General features: G+C 46.2%; 1 protein-coding gene across 1 annotated transcript; it reads right to left on the bottom strand.

Moving 5' to 3' along the window:
• Positions 1-346: 346 nt before the first annotated feature.
• Positions 347-7,716, bottom strand: LOC120992413. Its single transcript, XM_040421389.1, has 2 exons — positions 7,706-7,716; positions 347-3,382 (listed from the first exon to the last, which is right to left on the bottom strand). The coding sequence occupies exon 2, from the start codon at positions 3,306-3,308 to the stop codon at positions 1,977-1,979; it is 1,332 nt and encodes a 443-aa protein (XP_040277323.1). The 5' UTR covers positions 3,309-3,382; positions 7,706-7,716; the 3' UTR covers positions 347-1,976.
• Between the last annotated feature and the right edge of the window lie 14,129 nt (positions 7,717-21,845).

Here is a 21,845-nt window from a genome sequence, read left to right as displayed (position 1 = left end):
GAGTTGGGGTACATGTCTGCGGCAGTGCCTCCACCCAGTGGAGCATCCGGGGTAGGGATGTGAGGCTCCACTGGGAACATACTTGGTGCAATGAGACTGACACAGCCTAACTGGAATTAACTTTATATAATGCGTAAACAAAATGAACCAACATACATAGGAAAACACAATAGAGTAACACAGATAACAGGGTAATGTGGATTCTTCCTCACCCACCCACCAGCACACCTGCGTCCCACCCCCCTATCTTCGCCCTAATGGCCGTTGGTGCACATAGGAGAGTTGGGGCCCTTATAAGCTCTTGCTCCGCAGGGTCACTGAAGCAGCCTGAGCTGTGTAATGTCCGTCACGGGACCTCAGAGTCTTTATTGTGGTGAGGGGACAGGTGCCCTGTGGTGATACAGGGAGAGGTTTGACTTAGATAATCGAAAAATGCTCCGGCACTCAAGGACGTTCTGTGCAAAAAATCCCGGTCTTTATTAAATCTTCACCAATTACAGGTACAGACAGCAACAGTGACACAAGAACCCCACTGCTCCCCACGATCTACGCGTTTCGAACGCTGTCGTTCTTACTCATGATCTGAAGTGTCTGGCGTGCACCCCGCTGAAATAAGGCCCAACCTCATGAAATCCGCCCAGAAGGAGGAGTCTCAACCCGGGTGAGTCAAAAATCAGCACGGCTGACGCAAGACACCTGTGCACACAGGTTCACCCGTGACAAATAAACATTTCCATACCTGAAGTGCTACAACATAATTATATAATACAATACAACAGATAAAAAGTAGCAAGATGTGATTACTCATTCCAAAACATAAAACAACTGTGTTATACAAAAATGCATGTATACATAAAATTCATGATTTGACATTCCAGCAAGATATAAATGCGTTAAAATTAAAATTAAGATTAAACACTGGGAACAAGTGAGTGATATATGTCATATGGAAAAGCATGTCAGGGGGACTATGCATATATGCATGAACGCACACATGCACACACACACACGCGCATTTACGCATATATATACATATATACATGCGTGCGTCCACACAGAGACGCACACATATAGCATTCACAGGGTTAATGTGGAGGGAGTTTGGTAAGCTTCCATGGCTCTATGTCAGCAAGGCCCCAGCGCAACAGGTTTCCCATAATAGGTTAAATGGATAAGCCATTGGACTGTTCGCTCTCAATGTCGCAAGGTGTGAACAGAATCCAAATTTATATACAGAGATCAATCCAATATGTTGTAATATTTATGGTGCGCTAGGGCATTTACCGACAGAGAGCACACCTCCACATCAGTCTATTGAGAGAAGACGCTCTGTCTGAACTCCGTCATGTTTTCCAAAAAGACGGATTGGTCTGTAAAGAAAGACTAGACATGCTGTTTCTGCTTTGGACAAATATTGATATATCACTAGTTTTTGTACATATCTTTATCTATTTATATTTCTGTGTTTTTATTGCACACATATATGTCTCAATATTGTACGCTGCTGCGGCTATCCTCCCGTCCCCGTTGTCTCCGTGCCCCCACACATATATTTATCTATCATTGCGGTGTTTCAATGTTATCACCTTCTTTCTGGTAATTTCTATGTGGGGAGAATGGAGAAAAAGGGGGACAAAAAAATATAGCAAAATAAACGAGCAGCAGCAACATACAATATATCTGTCTAAGTATTCGCCATTCAGTATGGTAAGTTCCCATATGTGCCGGAACACAAAAATCAATGATTCTAAAGCCTCACCGCCGTGACATCACATCGTCTGTCTCCTAAGTGAACCATAAGAGATATTCTCATGATATTGTACATGTCCGAATGACATAACAGCTGTGAGGCAGTTGGATCATAGTTATTGGAGCGAGTGCATACAATTAATTAAAAATAACTATAAAATAAGATGTCCACAAATGTATGGTAATTATAAAAACAAGGCAAAACCATGTTTAGCTGCATGAGAGTATTAGTATAAATACATTAATTCTCTTTTTAGATTAAGACCGTATGGGACTCTGGTTTTGAGTCTCCAGATCCAAAATGCTTCTCTGAGAAGAATTTTTTGTTTAATATCACCGCCTCTCTGGGGTAAAGTGACACGTTCAAAAGCAAAAGTGTTTAATGTATCTGTACTGCGGTTATGTATATGTATAAAATGATATGCCGCATTGGATACTCCTGTAGCTGTTGGGTTATGTATATAATTGAGATGTTCACGCAATCTATCTTTGAATTTTCTGGTAGTACAACCTACATATATTAAATCGCAGGTGGTGCAAACAATAATGTAGATTACTCCCATCGTGTTACAATTTATAAAACTCTTGACAGGGAAAGTCTCAGTGTGCGTGGAATTGTGGAATTGTTTGATGTTTTTAGCGACTTTGCATGTCTTGCATCTTGTATGTCCACATTTCGAAAAGCCAGTATATTTTAACCATGTAGATGGATTTTTGGGGTATGTCGAGGTATACATGGAGGGCGAGAGTGTTTTTCCCAAAGTGTCGGGTCTTTTATAAACTACCCGACAACCCTGTTTTAGAGTGTCCCTCAGGATGTCATCCTCGTACAAAATAGGTAAACATCTCTGAATAATATTCTTAATTTCAGCAAACTGTCTGCTGTATGTAAGTACTATTGTTGGTACAATATTACTTTCATTTTTTTCACAGATGACTTCGGGTTTAACACCATTTTTTTCACTATATCCCTCACACTCATCATTAATGGTAAGATTTGTCAATTCTTTTTTGATATTAAGGTTGAGAAGTTTGGCTCTAGATTTATTTTTCGCAATTTTGAGACCCCTGTGTAACATCCATTGGGGGTAATCTCGCATCTGTAAACGTTTCCACACTTCAATACATTCCCTGTCAAAAGCTTTTTCTGTACTGCAGTTGCGCCTGGCTCTTGTAAATTCACCAACAGGAATGCTTTTAATGGTATGAAGTGGGTGATGAGAGTTGGCCTTGAGGATGGTGTTGCCAGACACCTCCTTGCGGTAGGTCTCCGTCAACACCACCTCGCCTGCCACTCCGCTCAATGTCAAATCCAAAAAGTGAATGGTTGTAGGATGATATGCCTGTGTGAATCTCAGGTTGTATGTATTCTGGTCAAGATATCGAGCAAAGTCTGGTATGGCAGACACATCACCCCCCCAAATGAGGAGCAAATCGTCGATGTATCTGCCATACCAGACAATGCACCCAGAGTAAGGGTTATCAACCGAGAAGATGTACTTTTCCTCCCAGAATGTCATGGCTATATTAGCCAGGGATGGGGAGAATTTGGCTCCCATAGAAACACCTGAGATTTGGACATAAAAGACTTACCCTCACAACACCATTTACCAGGCCAGTCCGCAGCAATCTCCTTTCACTGGATTCACCAGACGTCTGGACTCAGTGCTTGTCTTTGCCAGCGGTCCCTCTCTCAGCAGGTGTGATCTTGGGTGAGGTAAGTTCTCTCCGCCAGGTTCTATCTCTGTGCTGCAGTCTCTCAATGCCAGACACATGTCCTCTCTCTGGCTGAGCAAGTCGTAGCTTCTAGAAACTTTTCCAGGACCTTCCTCTTTAGAGCTGTGCAGCCAGCGTCGTTTTAGGACCTGCGATGATGTCACTAACCATGTGACTCATTTCAGCCAGTCATGTGATCAATGCTCAATGTCTTATTAACAGCATACTGAGTCCATCTACTGGGCATTTCAGATAACGCAGCCGGTGTAACTTCACAGGGTTACATGCTCCCCCTTGAAAAATACTTGCCTTCCACTGGCAAGTCCGAGCCAGGGGGCTTAACAAAAATTCAACAGAAAAATGTTTAGCATACATACAGTACAGTTGGCACAGTAATATCCTAGCTAGCTATTTATTTAGGGTAAAGAGTCACTAACATTTACCACTTCAGCTAGTGCATGTAGGAAAGTGGCCATTTTAGATGCTGCTTGTGTCAGCGGGGCATAACTGGGCTCTCCTATATTATCATAAACTAAGGCCCTAGGGGGTTGCCGCACTCTGGTACTGTGTCTCAGTTCTCGCTGTGGGAGAGGATCTTGGGACATCAACTGTGGGACTTCGACTCCTGCCTTCGAAGTAGAGTCTCTAAGGGAAGTTCCAGGCACAAAACATGGACTTTCTGGATTCAACCTTGGGGGACTTTGTGACCCAGGAGAGGTTCCGGGACTTTGTGAAACCACCGGAGTTAAAGGAGGCAATTGCTGTGTTTCTTCTGCGGGAGATGACCACCACTGATCCTCTGCACTGGGAGTTCCCGGGGTCTCCTCTGCCCCATTTTCAGGACTCTCTGCTGGGTTTTCCTCCAGTTCTTCACTACTCTCTTCCTCTTCATCAGCATACACAACTGGAAGCAGATGGTTTCTATGCCAAGCCTTTATTCGGCCCTCCGGGCCCCTAATGTTGTACACTGGCAGTCCTTCCAGTTTGGACACAACCTCAAACAGGGTATCTTTCCATCTGTCAGCCAGTTTGTGTTTTCCAGGCACACCTAGATTCCGGAGGAGAACTTTATCCCCTGCTTGAATCTCCCGATATCTCATCTTAGAATCATACCTTCTTTTGTTCCGTTCTTCCATTTTTGCTGCCGCTTGGGTGGCCAACTCATAGGCCCGATGAAGGTTTTGTTTGAGGTTCCTCACATATTGAAAGTGTGAAGTTGAATCTGTTCCATCAGGAGACACTCCCAAACGGACATCTATCGGTAATCGAGCTTCTCTTCCGAACATTAGGAAATAGGGTGAGAACCCTGTAGATTCATGCCTTGTACAGTTGTATGCGTGGACCATGGCTTCCACATGTTTACTCCAAGACCGCTTCTCGACTTGCTTGAGAGTCCCTAGCATATCTAGGAGGGTCCTATTGAACCGTTCTGGCTGTGCATCACCCTCCGGATGATAAGGTGTGGTTCTGGACTTCTGCACCTGCAACATGTCCAACAGCTCCTTGATCAACTTACTCTCAAAGTCTCTACCTTGATCAGAGTGTATCCGATTGGGTAGTCCATAGTGAATAAAATACTTCTGCCAAAGGACTTTGGCTACAGTCACAGCTTTTTGATCTTTAGTGGGGAAGGCTTGAGCATATCTGGTGAAATGGTCCGTTACCACCAGCACATTTCCAATTCCCGCTGTATCGCTCTCAATGCCGAGATAGTCCATGCACACAAGATCCATGGGTCCCGTACTTTTCAGATGACCCATAGGGGCAGCTCTCACAGGCAGGGTCTTCCGCTGGATACACCTCCTGCATGTCTTTACATGTTGCTCGACATGTTCCCTCATGCGAGGCCAATAGAACCGATCTTGTACTAGGCCATAGGTCTTGTCCACCCCGAGATGCCCATGTTGATCGTGGAGAGCTCTCAGGACCATGCCACGGTATCTGTGGGGTAGTACCAATTGTTTTCTGTCAGGGTGATCATGATACTTCACGACCCTATAGAGTACTCCATCTTCAAGATGTAGTCGGCTCCATTCCCTTCGGTATAATTCTCTTTGACTCCCAGGTAGAGAAGTCAGCAATTTAGGATTCTTAGTCTTTATTGCTCTGATAACTATCCCAATATACCAGTCCTGCGCTTGAGCCTTCTTTTTGTCTTCTGTGGTTATACTGGACCACTGTTGAAGCATGACTGGAGCATGGAACACCTCAGGCACGGCTTCTGGAGAGTGGCTAATGGAGTCTATCCCCCTTAGCTCGGCAAACTCTTCTTGACTCTCGGCCACCACATACATCTGACAAAAGGCTCCTACCCCCGGCCCAGGGATCTCTTCCCACTCCTCTTCTTCTTGGTGAGGAGGGAGTCTAGGTCTGCGGGACAGGGCATCTGCACTGACATTCTTGGGCCCAGGCTTGTACTTCAGGCTGAAACTGTAGCTTGATAAGGCAGCCAACCACCTATGTCCTGTGGCATCCAGCTTAGCTGTAGTCTGAATGTAGGTAAGTGGATTGTTGTCAGTCCTTACTTCGAATGTTGCTCCATACAAATAGTCATGTAGCTTATCCACGATGGCCCACTTGAGTGCCAGAAATTCCAATTTATGGACTGGATAGTTCTTTTCTGCACCTGTAAGGCTTCTACTTATGTAAGCCACCGGCCTCAATCCTTCTGGATAACTTTGAGCAGTACACCCCCTAGACCTTCCATACTGGCATCCACATGGAGGATTTATGGTTTCTCAGGGTCTGCATAGGCTAAGACAGGAGCTTCTGTAAGTCTCTTCTTCAATGTCAGAAAGGCATCTTCACATCCTGAAGTCCATTTCTCTCCAAAGGGGTCTTTAGGAGATGGTGCCTTAGCACCCGTTACGTCAGAGGTAATCTTCAGTAGGTCATGTAACTCTCGAGCAATCTTTGAGTAGTCTTTCACAAACCTTCGGTAGTAACCACAGAATCCGAGAAAGGACCGCAACTCACTGATGTTATCTGGCCTTGGCCAATTCAACACTGCTTCAATTTTAGCAGGATCTGTGGCTACTCCTTCAGCGGAGACTATATGCCCCACATAAGTGACAGAGTTCTGGGCAAATCGGCATTTGTCCACTGATAGCTTCAGGCCTTCAGCTTGAAGTCGATCCAACACCTTTAGCAATCTTTGTTCATGCTCCTCTGGTGTCTTCCCGAAAACAATTAGGTCATCTAGATACACTAGACACTCTTTGGGATTCATATCCCCCACAGTTTTCTCCATCAGCCTCTGAAAAGTAGCAGGAGCTCCTGTGACTCCCTGTGGCATTCTGGTAAACTGGAAAAACCCCAAAGGGCAGATGAAAGCTGTCTTTTCCTGATCCTCCTTCTTCATGGGTACCTGATAATATCCAGACCTCAAGTCAAGCACACTGAACCACCGGCTGCCAGATAGGGCGTTCAGAAGATCCTCTATCCGGGGCAAAGTGTACTGATCTGGCACAGTCCTCTTGTTCAAAGTACGGTAGTCCACACATAGCCGAACTGAACCATTCTTTTTTCTCACTACCACAATAGGTGAGGCATAGGGGCTCCGAGACTCTGTGATGATGCCTGCTCCTTCCATCTGCTGGAGTATGTCCCGGACATCTTCCACATCTCGAGGGGGTATTCTTCTTGACCTTTCTCTGAAAGGAGTAGAATCAGCAAGTCTTATAGTATGGGTGGCACTCTTAGAACACCCCACGTCCATCTCTGCTCTGGAAAACACTCCCTCTCGGGTGACCAGTTGTGAACGAAGGCTGTCTTACCACTCCTGTGGTAGAGGAGAATCTTCTAGATCAAAATCTAAAGGTGCTTTCACATGATCCTTCTGTTCTGCACTCACAGACATGATGGACGAAACTTGATCCAAAAGGTGTATCACACCAATCTTCTGATGACGATCAATCCGGATTTCCGTGGGGGTTAAATTCTGTACCATCACAGGAAAGCTCCGACACCAACTTTTCCGCCAATCTTTTACCTCAGGTATGAGAGTCCACCCTTTCTTCTGATCCTCTTCAGGCAGAGACTCAATAAGGTATTGTCCAGTTCCCCCCAACATTTCATGGTGCATTGAGGCTATGGCTCGTAAGGTTTTGGTCTCACCAGGCTTCACAAATGCAGGTTCTGTTCCTGAATAGTGGCATGACCCTGGTTTTGTTTCAAGGGCTAGTCGTCTACACTCTTTCCCTAGGACAGGGCTGACCTCCATCAGTCGGTCTAAGCAGACATCTCCCACTTCTGTCAGATAGGCCTTGAATACATCCTGTACCATCTTTGCATTAGTGCCCAATATTATTGGGGCACACACTTTCCTGGCTGCAGGGCATATTAAAGCTTCCAGCTCCATAGGACATATTATACCAGTGTTTAACTGGGGAATAGTTATGGTCACTTTTATGCATCCCTCCACAGGTTGAGCTTGAGAACCAACGCCCCATAGCTGAAACTCTCCTGCAGGTTCCATAGGAATGTGTTTCAAATGACGTTCATAGAAGTCTCGGTAGATAATGGTGACTTGAGAACCTGTATCTAGCAATGCTGAAGCCTGAATTCCTTCTACTTGCACGTGTATCAAAGATTTAGGCCCAATCTTGGCTCCTACAGATAACCCATATGTAGGCCGGGTCTTCCTTCGCTTGTAAGACCTGGTCATTTGAGTCTCCTCAAGCTTGGTTGCCAGCACCTCCACATCCACCTCCATGGAGTTCGCAGGGCACTCCCGCTGAAAATGCCCTGACTTTCCACATTTAAAGCAATCCCCTCGACGGGGTGAATCCTCAGGAAACAGTTTTTTCTGAGTCTTCCTGTGTTGCCCCCCACTTCCAGGGGAAGGATCTGCTCTCTCTGGTGGTGACTTGCATAAGAACTCCAATTCAGCCACCTTCTTCCTAAGAGCTGACAGTTCTGTATCCTCTTTCTCCTTCTGTAGGGGTGGACACATCTGGTCTTCCAATCTCCTGGCTGTATTTATTAAGGTGGAATAAGGCAGGACTTTATCATCCAACTTGGCTCTCAGCAGAATCATAATTGGATTATTGATTAAGCCGCCTCTCTGAATTTGCTTAGATAGCCGAGCATCCAACTCAGAGGCAGGAACTGCTCCTTTATGGAATAACTTTCCAAGCGATAGCTGTAACCGGTTGATATAGTCAGTGGCTTTTTCATGCTCCTTCTGCTTAGTGGCTAGGAACTTAACCAGCAGATCATCCAAATCTTCTGATTTCCCATAAGCATCCTGCAAAACTTGTAGATAGTCGTGCACAGTAGCTTGCCCATTTACTCCCTTGTACAGTCTTATCATGTCTGTAGCGGGAAACCGAAGACTCTCCACCAAACGCTGTTTCTTTATGGTATCCGTACAAGACCATTCCTCCAACAACTGCATAGCATTATCCTTCCAGACCTCAAAAGGCTCTTCTCCTGAAGGAACAGGCTGATTCCCAGAAAACACCTTTAGTTTGCCGTCACTATGGCTTCTGAGAGTTTCTGGAGTATGTCCGATACATCACTACCTCCTGTAGGCGGGGTGCGGACTTCAGGGTTGTCTGGTTTCAGTAATGCTGTAGATGGATGAAATTCTGCTTTAGGAGTAATCATCCCCTGTTCTCTAGGAGGATGGGCAGCTTGTTTAGGAATGGCTCCGGCCTTTCCGGAGATGGGAGTCAGGAGCTTAGAATAATTTTCTGTGACATAATCTCTCTGTTCTAGTTTAAAGGGTTGTTGCAGCGAGACCCTTTCTTTCTTCTCAAGTAGAGCGTACACTAAAGAGCATCCTTCATCCGGGGCTCCATATAAATGAACGTTGGTATGCATCTCATGGTCTCCCAAGTCCGTATGACAATATATTAACATGTAAGTTTGGCCTTCAGAATCCTGCAGGATATCCCTGACGGTCGCCATTTCTATTCCCAATCGAAGTTCTATACACAAGATGACGTGATTCATCTCACAGCAGGATGGGACTCTGCATAACATCACAGCTTGCTGCAATGGTACATTTCTTTGCTGGGCCCACTCTTTTGCAAAGGAGGGAGTGGTCTGAGGATTTAACCTATTCTCACTGGTTGTACCCCAATTGATCTCAGCAGTGCCTCCATATGTAACAGGGTTTTGGTGGCGCCCCCTAGTGTCTATGGGGTCCCTAACCCTAATTAACTCACTATGCCTGACAGGCGGATCCTGAGCCTCCGCTATCGGGGAGTTGGGGTACATGTCTGCGGCAGTGCCTCCACCCAGTGGAGCATCAGGGGTAGGGATGTGAGGCTCCACTGGGAACATACTTGGTGCAAATGAGACTGACACAGCCTAACTGGAATTAACTTTATATAGTGCGTAACAAAATGAACCAACATACATAGGAAAATACAATAGTGTAACACAAATAACAGGGTAATGTGGATTCTTCCTCACCCACCCACCAGCACACCTGCGTCCCACCCCCTATCTTCGCCCTAATGGCCGTTGGTGCACATAGGAGAGTTGGGGCCCTTATAAGTCCTGCTCCGCAGGGTCACTGAAGCAGCCTGAGCTGTGTAATGTCCGTCACGGGACCTCAGAGTCTTTATTGTGGTGAGGAGACAGGTGCCCTGTGGTGATACAGGGAGAGGTTTGACTTACCCTCACAACACCATTTACCAGGCCAGTCCGCAGCAATCTCCTTTCACTGGATTCACCAGACGTCTGGACTCAGTGCTTGTCTTTGCCAGCGGTCCCTCTCTCAGCAGGTGTGATCTTGGGTGAGGTAAGTTCTCTCCGCCAGGTTCTATCTCTGTGCTGCAGTCTCTCAATGCCAGACCCATGTCCTCTCTCTGGCTGAGCAAATCGTAGCTTCTAGAAACTTTTCCAGGACCTTCCTCTTTAGAGCTGTGCAGCCAGCGTCGTTTTAGGACCTGCGATGATGTCACTCACCATGTGACTCATTTCAGCCAGTCATGTGGTCAATGCTCAATGTCTTATTAACAGCATACTGAGTCCATCTACTGGGCATTTCAGATAACGCAGCCGGTGTAACTTCACAGGGTTACATATAAGTTCGGCCGGCCGGCGGCGCCCCTCCTGAGCGGCTGAGTGCTTGCCGCTCTAAAGAATCTCCGGCCGCCGGCTCAGTGCTGCGCAGCCAGCTGTCATTCTGTGTCTGCTCTGTGCTGTGTCCGAGCTCTGTTAGGTCCGCGGTACAGGAGCTTTTGTTTCCTGTACCCGGCCGGACTGACAGGAAGTGCTCACTTAGTGTGCACTTCCTGTTAGTCCGGCCGGGTACAGGAAACAAATGCTCCTGTACCGTGGACCGAACAGAGCTCGGCCACGCTACACTAGAGGTGACGGGGGTAGGGGGGGGGCTGGCTGCAATGAGAGTGACAAGGGGGGGGGGCTGGCTGCAATGAGAGTGACAAAGGGGGGGGGGCTGGCTGCAATGAGAGTGACAAGGGGGGGGGGGGGCGGGCTGCAATGAGAGTGACAAGGGGGGGGGCTGGCTGCAATGAGAGTGACAAGGGGGGGGGCTGGCTGCAATGAGAGTGACAAGGGGGGGGGGCTGGCTGCAATGAGAGTGACAAGGGGGGGCTGGCTGCAATGAGAGTGACAAGGGGGGGGGCTGGCTGCAATGAGAGTGACAAGGGGGGGCTGGCTGCAATGAGAGTGACAAGGGGGGGGCTGGCTGCAATGAGAGTGACAAGGGGGGGGGCTGGCTGCAATGAGAGTGACAAGGGGGGGGGCTGGCTGCAATGAGAGTGACAAGGGGGGGGGCTGGCTGCAATGAGAGTGACAAGGGGGGGGGGGGCTGGCTGCAATGAGAGTGACAAGAGGGGGGGGCTGGCTGCAATGAGAGTGACAAGGGGGGGGCTGGCTGCAATGAGAGTGACAAGGGGGGGGGGGTGGCTGCAATGAGAGTGACAAGGGGGGGCTGGCTGCAATGAGAGTGACAGGGGGGGGGCTGGCTGCAATGAGAGTGACAGGGGGGGGGGGCTGGCTGCAATGAGAGTGACAAGGGGGGGCTGCAATGAGAGTGACAAGGAGGGGGGGGCTGCAATGAGAGTGACAAGGAGGGGGGGCTGCAATGAGAGTGACAAGGGAGGGGGGGGGTAAAATGAGAGTGACAAGGGGGGGCTGGAATGAGAGTGACAAGGGAGGGGGGGGGTAAAATGAGTGACAAGGGAGGGGGGGCTGGAATGAGAGTGACAAGGGAGGGGGGGGGAGAAGAGAGTGACAAGGGAGTCCCCAGAGCCAGACCAAGAGCCAGACTGCAGCCAGAGACCAGATCATCTTATTGTCCTGGTGGTAAGTAGACAATGCAATATGTTTATTATGTAATTGTTTAGTTATTAATACTACATTGGAGACTAATTTACCTCACATTTAGGGTCCATTCACACATCCATGTGTGTTTTGCGGATCCACAAAACACGGACAGCAGCAATGTGCGTTCCGCATTTTGCGGGCACTAAGAGAATATGCCTATTCTTGTCCGCTATTGCGGACAAGAATAGGACATGTTCTATTTTTTTCAGGATCGGAATTGCGGATCCCATAGAAATGTATGGGTCCGCAATTCCGTTACGCAAAAAGAGACGGCTACAAGAAGCTGGATTAACCCTAAGGGAAACATAGCAGTTCTTTTAATTTAAAAGCTGAGAAAGGGGTGGAACATATGTGATGTCATGATATGGGCAGATCATCTGATAAGGGGGGGGGGGGCGGCAATTTTTATCTTGCCTAGGGCGGCAAAAATCCTTGCACCGGCCCTGAGTTTACAGAAGTGGAGAATGGAACGAAGATGGATGTATCCTTTAACCCCTTAGTGACCAGCCTGTTTTGGGCCTTACTGACCAAGCGTTTTTCTTCCTTTTTTTTGCAGGATATTACAAAAACAATACATTGTCTTTTCTTACTTTATCCACCTTGTGGAATCAGTGTACAGCAGTATCCGTAGAAATACCAACACACATTTATATCATGTATCTGGGGTACACATAACTTTCTGATTAACTTTTATTAACTCTTTCTGGGAGGGAGATGGGAAAAACAGCAATACTGCCACTGCGTTTTTATGTTATAAATTTTATGGCGTTAATTTTTTTTAATATAAATAACATAATATCTTTATTCTATGGGTCACTACGATAACAGTGATACCAAATACATATAGTTTTATTTCCGTTTTACTACTTTTTTGCAAGAAAAAATGTTTTTGCATTGCCGCATCCCAAGGCCGATAACTTTTTTAGTTTTCTTTCTATGGAGTTGTGTGAGGGCTTGAATGGGTGGTCACCAAGGGGTTAAAAGTAGAGTTGTTATGGACATGTTTAGGGGCAATGGTTAAGAAACTACTGTCTCAATTAACCAGTTTGATGTTGGGCCAAACCATAAGGGTCGCATTCTGGTGATTTCCTGGTATTCATCCTTTAATCCCTGTACAGCAGTGGTTCTCAACTCCAGTCCTCAGGACCCACCTACCGGTCATGATTTGAGAATATCCCAGAGAATGAATACCTGTGGTAAGTCCTGATGCATTGACACCAATTATATCACCTGCTCAATACTAAGGAAATCCTGAAAACATGACCGGCTGGTGGGTCCTGAGGACTGGAGTTGAGAACCACTGCTGTACAGGGATGTGGAATTCTCTGAGGGTTATCGGCCAGACCGCTATTTCTCGAGATGGTCTCGCTGCTGACCTACTGAGATCAGATAGACTTGGAAAACACCAGAGACAAAGGCACAGCATAATTCAGAACCATGCAGAATGCAGGACAGGGATCCCTGGCAGACACACGGGACAGGAACCCAGACATACAGAACTTCAGGAACTTGGACACAGTTCAGACATAGCAGAATTTGGCAAGACAGACTTCAAAAATGGACCTTAGGCCTCATGCACACGACCGATGTTCTGGTCCGCATCTGAGCCCCAGTTTTTGCGGCTCGGGTGCGGACCTATTCACTTCAATGGGGCCGCAAAAGATGCTCCATTACGTAGCCCCGCAAAAAAAATATAACATGTCCTATTCTTGTCCGTTTTGCGGACAAGATAAGGCATTTCTACAATGGGCCGCCTGTTCCATTCCACAAATTGCGGAAGGCACACGGGCGGCTCCGTGTTTTGCGGATCTGCAATTTGCAGACCGCAAAAAACGGAACGGTCATGTGCAAAGGGGATATATACAGAAACTGGACAAGATCGCTCAGACAAGAACTAGGATGAAATCCAGAACTGACTTTAGCAAACAAACTAGAACAGGATTCAGACTCACATGGATCAGACTATGACTATGAACTAGGACTATGATCATGACTAGGGCACAGACAAACTCCAAACACTCCTAAATCGCTCCAACAAGCAGCCGATGCTGGCGCGGATGGTACAATGGTTCAGGTGAACAGTATGTATTGTGAAATGTGTTGTCACAGTAGTAAAGTTGATGGTAATATGTAGAGATGAGCGAATCGAAGTTGACGAAGTGGAATTCGATTCGAATTTCCGGAAAAATTCGATCTGCACTGAATCCGAATTTCCTCATAATTTGTGGTAACAAATTTTTTCCTAAAATGGCTGCTGCACATGTTAGGACATGGAGCAAAGAACTCTGGGAACGAGGGATCGCCCACAATGCAATGCATGCAGCCAATCAGCAGCCAAACAGCCCCTGTGATGTCACAGCCCTATAAATAGCCTCAGGCATCTTGGATTCAGCCTGTTGAGGAGGACATCAGTGATGTGCAGACAATACTCGATGATGATGTAGCCGATCGCAATTGGGAGCTGGGTGACGAAGGGTCTTCATCATCATTGGCAGAAGAGGGTGTCAGCTTGCGCATGAGGCAGCGGCGGAGCCAGCAAGTTGGTAGTGTGGCCGGTAGTCAGCAGGGTGGCAGCAGTGGGAGATTGGAAGCCAAATGTGCCCGGGGTAGGTAGACGACCTGCTTCGCAGGAGCCTACCTGCCCAGAGAGTAGCGGTGCAGGGGTTCACGGAGGCAGCGGCGGTAGCAGTCAGTCAGTGCGGAGTGTTGAGGGTAGAATCACCTACTTGGCAGTGTGGCAGTTTTTTGTTAAGCCGCCGGAGGAGGTGAACATGGCCATTTGCCGAATCTGTGGGCAGAAGGTGAAGCGTGGCCAGGGTGCCATTGTTGGCACCACGGCCCTGCATCAACATATGCAGTGTCACCATAAAGTGGCCTGGGAGAACCGTGGCTCCGATGTGGTGCAGCCTGCCACAGCAACCGCTGCATCACCCAGTGGCTCCACCACCTCAGCCGAAGGGAGCTGTCTGTCCTTCCCATCATCTACCTGTCCTGATGCTCCTACTCCTCGCCTTCCTACTCCTCGTCAGTCATTCCGTCAGCAATCGATCACCAAAGAGATTGCCAAGAGACAACAGTATGCGTGCACTCATCCAACGGCACAGAAGCTGAACGTGCTCCTGGCCAAGTTGCTGGTGCTGCAGTCTCTCCCTTTCCAAGTGGTGGACTCTGCACCTTTCAGAGAACTGATGGCTTGTGCCAAGCTGAGGTGGAGAGTCCCAAGCCGTCATTTCTTTGCCAAAAAGGCAGTACCAGCCCTGCACAAATATGCAGAACAGAAGGTGGGCCAGTCCTTGAGCCTGTCTGTGTCTGTGTCACAGTCATTACTGCTGGCTGTGACCTTCTGTCTATGCTCTCGCTGCAGCTCCGTTCCTCTGTATTATTTGTGGTTCTGTATGGGTTAACTCCCCTGTATTCCTATTAGGAGTTAATCCTCTGTCTGCTCCATGGGTGTGGTCTCTCTGCTGCACCCATGGAACCTGTATATAAGGCCTCATGCACACGACCGTATGGCTTTTTCAGTGTTTTGCGGTCCGTTTTTCACGGATCCGTTGTTCCGTTTTTTGTTTCCGTTGTGTTTCCGTTTTTGTTCCGTTTTTCCGTTCCGTTTTTCCGTATGGCATATACAGTATACAGTAATTACATAGATGAAATTAGGCTGGGCATAACATTTTCAATAGATGGTTCAGCAAAAAACGGAACGGAAACGGAAGACATACGGATGCATTTCCGTATGTGTTCCGTTTTTTTTGCGGACCCATTGACTTGAATGGAGCCAAGCACCGTGATTTGCGGACAAGAATAGGACATGTTCTATCTTTTCACGGTACGGAAATACTGAAATACTGAAACGGAATGCACACGGAGACACTTCAGTATTTTTTGCTGAACCATTGAAATGAATGGTTCAGTATATGTTCCGCATACTGAACTACAAAAACGGCCAGTATACTGAACGCAAAATACTGTCGTGTGCATGAGCCCTAAGGCTGAGGTTTCCTCAGTTCTGTGTCAGCTCTCCTGGTGTGTGTTGTCTTGTCCTGGTTTGTACTTTCTCTCCTATGCTGCTGACCCATGGGATCCGTGTCTGTCTGTCTGTGCTCTGTGGGTTTCCCTACTTGTTCATTTGCGTCCTCTTTTACGTTCTCTGATGTCCTCTTTCCTGTCTTTCTGATATCTGATCTGCCTGTTATGTTTTAGTTACTTTGTGTTTATTCTGATGTCTGTGTTCAGCAAGCCTTTGCAGCAGAGTGGCATGACAAGGCCATGCAGTTTACTACTGGTGGAGCAAGTCCTTCTCTGCTCATTGCCACTCCTGCTCCCTTGCATGAACTCCTGCTTGTGTTATTATTTGCCCTGTTTTGTATTTACCTGTCTGTTATGTTTGCCTATGTGCCGTCGGTACCTTCTGGTACCTGTTGTCCATTCGCTCCTGCTGTCACTGTCTAGGTCACGCTCCAGAGTGGACCCTGGCAACTTCCTGCGGCTAAGTCTAACCCTACCATCTAGGGCTCTAGTGAAAACCAGGAGTTGCTTAGTTACGCCCCTCTGGAGTATTACTAGACAGTGGCGCAGTGGGGGTTTTCTCCCACTGTGCTGACGGTACATAGAGCTCATGTTTTATCTGTGCTGCTTTCCATGTTTCTGTTTGTGCAATAAACTCTTATGTGTCTGTACCTGATTTCCGTTTATTGCTTGACGACGCGGTGGTCTCTCCTGGGACCTCCAACTCGTGACAGTCTGCCAAAGTGCACGGCAGAGCCAACTTGTGGAGCTGTAACTACGATCAATGACAATATACTTTATGTCCTTTATGGCCCACTCGGTAAATGTGGTTCCTGCCCAGCCAAACCAGCAACTTGCCCAGGTGACACCGCTTCCACCTCCATGTTCTCACACCGTTGGTCCTGCGAAAATGTCTGCCTCTGCCTCCTTATCCGTGTCCTCAGCCTCCACTGCAGGGAAAATTCACAGTGCTCCTCCGGCATACCACATGTGCAGGGAACGGCGGTGTCACGCTGTTCTACACCTCATTTGCCTGGGCGAACTGTCACACAGGGGAGGAACTGCTCCATGTCCTTCATCAAGAAATCGAATCCTGGCTTTCTCTGCAACAATTCAAAATCGTATCCATGGTGACCGACAACGGGAAGAACATGGTGTCGGTGCTGCGTCAAGGAGGGCTGAGCTATGCACCCTGCATTGCACACATGTTCAATCTGGTTGTCAAGCGGTTCCTGAAATCTTACACCCATCTGCAAGACAACCTAAAAATGGCCAGGAAACTTTGCATGCACTTCAGCCACTAGTACGGCAGAACGGGGTCCCCAACATAGACTGATATGCAACGTTTCCAACCGTTGGAATTCCACCCTCCATATATACGAACAGAGAAAGGCCATAAACAATTTCTTGATGATCCAAGCAGACAAGACAAGAGTACTCCCCTGTGTAACTTCAATGTCAGCCTGGCAGCTCATGCGTGACACCTGCCATTTGCTCAGGCCCTTTGAGGAGGCCAAGTTATTTGTCAGTCACCAGGACTACGGGATGAACAACGTCATTCCACTATTCCTATTTTCAGAGGAAAGGGGCAAAGCTGTTGCCCTCATTGAGTCTAAACTGAGTGACTGTATTTAGAACACAGATCCACTTAGTCTCTTTTTGACCCAATATTTTCCTCCAGTTCCCTCCTCTAGGGGAAACGATCACCCGATCATTACCCCTAAAACGCAGGAGAGATCCATCAGAATTGTGTTTTTCTTTGAATGAGGGCAACAGCTTTGCCCCTTTCCTCTGAAAATGGAGTTTTCACCTCCCTGTTTTTTCTGACTGTGCTCTGCTCTAGAGCGGCGCTCTGGCTCGGGCCTAGGTCCGGCACTTATGTTGAGTTTATTTTAACGGTTCATATTTTTAATAATGTATTTATGGTGTCATGATTTTAACTGTTTTGTATGTTGGTATCCCTTCCTGACTCCTGGTCTGTATTTGTCCTGTTATGCTTTTTTGCACAATGGTTTAACGTGGCACTGCGTTACTTATTACTCTGGGAATTAGTTGTACACATATCTTAGTGCGATGTTTAGTACAAGCTCATAACCGTGTGCTTTTGCATTATGTTAGTGAGATAACTGTTGTTGCAATAGCTTAACATACTATGTGCAATCTGCATTTATTCAACACCTGGTTGGTACAGTGATGATGCATAGATTTTGCACACATTTTTAGACATTGTAATGCTGACAGTGGGAGTTTAGGGGGGGGGGGGGGGTCATTCTTGTCACAGTATTGTCCTGCATTGCTGCCATGATATGTATCTTGTCATATCTTATGTATTTATATTTTTTAAACAATAAAGAATGAATTTATATTATATGTGTGTGTTTAGATTTTTGGTGAGACCTTCCTCTGATCTGTCAGAAGGAAGGAAAAATGAGACGCACAACAGATCCTGTCTGTGTAGTAGCTGTAAGACCTGTATGGTCCCATCAGAATTGGCTTGTGATTCGGTAGCCAAAAGCAGGAGTGGGTACAGAACACAGAAGACATGCAAATATTCTATTCACGTCTCATCTCTGTTTTGGATCCACTCCTGTTTTTTTTTTGGGCTTTAGCAATACTGATGGATTACTTACCAAATGCTGACCGAGTGAAGGCGGATGCTCAACAGACAGGATCCGTTTTTTTGGGGGTTATTGTTCTGACGGATCAGAGGAAGGGCAGAAATAATCAGTGACGTCAACACAAACTTACTGCTGTTCCCCTTTATAAGTAGCTGCAGTGCCTCAGCAGAACCGCACACAACTGCTGCACAAATATGGATAATTAATTCAATATATCTGGTACCATGCTCTCCCTATTTCAAAAAGCCCCCCCCGCTGTAAAAGTGCCCGCAATGCTGTGATCAGTCTGTGTTACCTTACTGACGTCTTCACTCTTTGCGGGATCTAGATTATATTTCTTACGCAGTCTGGGAGCGTCGCAGACACGGGTGAAGTATCTAAACTTAGGCTTTGCGCCCCGGCCGGTGTGCGTGACTCCTTGAGTGCAAGTTTGTGGTTCGCAAACTATCTGTAGTTGTAGAAGTGACGTCACTGGCCGCTCACACTTGAGTTATTTGGTCAGTTTTGGGCCCGTTACTGCCCAAATAAGTGAAGTGTGCAGTGATTCTAAGAGCGACGCCTGTCATCTGCATGTCATACTGACTCACAGTATAGACTCCCTATGCCTGTTACTGCAAGGCACAGTGTTCTACACCACTATACAGGCTCTCTGCTGCCAGGAAATAGCAGTTTATTAACGCGACTACCCGCAAATAAATTCGTATCGAATCAAATCTTTTCAGAAAATTTGGCGAACCGGCTGAATCTAATTTTTGAGAAATTCACTCATCTTTACTAATATGTTGGGAACTAGATAGCAATGTGGATTGAGCAGTTTTAAGGATTTATCGGCTAATTTGCTTGGATACATGAATGTCACCAGGGGTGTACCACCAATGAGGCCAGCTGAGGCACTCGAAAGGCTAGGTGCACCCCAGAATGGCACTCTTCAAATTCTCTATTCCCGTGTTTTGTAAGCACACAAGCTGATGATTTTATCGGGTGCATTGCCTAGTCGTTATCTGTTTTACGAGCCTGTTTTGAATACATTGATTATGGCTAGAAATGTCATGGGGGCACTAAGTGTTGTTAGCCAGTGGGCGTCTGTGTGATGCATGAAATCTATAAACTTTCACCCTTGATAAAGCTCCAGACTTGACTAATTACCTATAGGCTTCGCTGACGTACATCGATCTTCAGAACAACATGTAGTAGCCATCTTCTCCAAAATACTGTTAGGTTGGTTGTATACCCCAGTCGCATTACATTCACTGGGTTGAGCACAGAATCTATTAAACTTCTGGAAGATAAAGTCACCTGTAGATAAAGTATGTGAAACGAATTACACATGTCAAGCTTTTCAAAATTCACTACAAGTGAAGCATATGGAAAACTTCTCCTTAAAGGGTTTCTGTCATCAGAAAAATCGTTATGTAGCTGGCTGACGATAGCAATGTGCTGATGTCAGCAGAAGATAACCGTATGACCTAAAAACATTTTTTAAAAACAGTACACGTGATCCCTCCCTGCTTCTAGCTTGTGGGCCAATGAGAAGGCTGCAATATCTTTGACTTTAGGAGTAGTGTTGATTGCGAATTTTCATAATGCAAATTTTTATTGTAAATTTTTCAAATGTCGATTTCCGCAATCAAGAAAATAATGACTCGAATTCGCTAATATATGGCAAATATTCGCCCAAATATTTGCAAAATATGACAAATTCTAATATTGCCCCTGCCGCTGATCACTAATTATTTAGCGCGATCGGCGGCAGGCAGGGAGATATAAGTCATACAGTTATGTTCTGCTGACATTAGCAAATCGCTATCGTCAGCCAGCTACATAACGATTTTTCTGATGTCAGAAACCCTTTAAGTGGGTTGTCCCACGAACAATATTCTACATTTTTCGAAAAGCACCTGGATCTGAATACTTTTGTAATTGCGTGTATTTAAAAATTTAGCATAGCCAGTGAGCTGTTCAATAAAATGTATCTGTATAGCGCCAAATCCCCTTTATTCTTTTTCTTATTTCTTGTCCACCTCACGGAGGTGGTCTCACGCACCCAGTTTAAATCTTCAACTGTTACTAGGGGGTGGCAGTTATGGGAGGGGGGTGGGATGCAGCAGGAAAGACACACCAACACACACACCCTGAGCTGTGATAGGGAACATGTTGCAGCATGAAGAACATACCCCTTGAGAAAGAACACACCCTGAGCTGCTAGCCTAAAATAAATGTTGAAGAATAATTGGAGCAATGGGGAGATCTCTGGATCTATGTGAGGTCCATGATTGGTTCTAGCTTTGTTAGAAAGGGATTGTCATGTACTACATGATGTCTGATTTTCATTTTTTTTCACATCAGTTCTGGCAAAATCTATTTAAAAGGGTTGTCCTGTCTGGACTAACTGTCCTCTATACAAGATGCAAAACCACACTTTGTGACACTTTTTTAGTACTTTTTGTACAGTTGTGGTACTGCAGAGGTGGATCCCTCCCCGGTCTCCTTATGGGAGGTCTAGTGAAGATACACTGATGCACTACATGCACACTGGCAGGCAACTGACTGCTTAAACCCCCAGTGATCTTAATGTTACCAACACTTTATAGCACTTCATCTCTGATCCCCTGTTGCAAGGTCTGGTGAAGATGCACTGATATGAATTAGTTTGTAAATGGGAACCCTGCTACAGTCACCTGATCACCACTGGTCCGACTGCTTATACCTTTTGTGATCAACTGATCGCTAGAACCTGTGAGAAGCCACATTTTTCTCCTATAGTGGCCACTACAGGCATAATGTAGTATTACATGGCTCCTATACATTAGGCAACATATGATCATATTTTCTCCATTCTCCTGATACTGGCAACCATATAGAAATACAGTTACAACATATAGTTACAACATAGGTGGATAGTGTGATTTGGGGCTTTGGACTTCAAAGGTCGTGGGTCCCTTTCCAACCACTTGTAGTCATGACGTGACTTTGGCAAATTAATTCTATTTGAGGAGCACATGCCACTTGGATTTTTTATTTTTTTTTAGCTGTAGTACCCTTCATTGCCCTAATGCCCATATCCATCTAAAACTCCTTATAATGTAAACTATATAAAAGAGAGAAAAAATATCTAAAATAGGTTCTAATATTTAAAGGGGTTGTCCAGGGCTAGAAAAATATGGCTGCTTTCTTCCCAAAACAGCACCAACCCCGTCCACAGGATGGGTTATTGCAATTCACTGGAGCTGAGCTGCAATACCAGACATGGTCCATGGGCAGTGGTGGCACTGATTTTGGAATAAAGCAGCCATCTTTTTCTAATCCTGCACACATTTCAGTGGATTATGGGCCAAACTTCAACTTGCATGAAAATTAGAGAAAATTTAAAAGGAGTAATTTGCCACCATCTCCGCCAGGAAGTGCCTTCTCTCTGTGTATTAAAATAAGTACTTCGAGAAGGAATAACAT

The sequence above is a fragment of the Bufo bufo genome, chromosome 1 (genome assembly GCF_905171765.1).
Source record: "Bufo bufo chromosome 1, aBufBuf1.1, whole genome shotgun sequence".
Classification (NCBI taxonomy): domain Eukaryota; kingdom Metazoa; phylum Chordata; class Amphibia; order Anura; family Bufonidae; genus Bufo; species Bufo bufo.
This window is presented reverse-complemented; position numbering and strand designations above follow the sequence as displayed.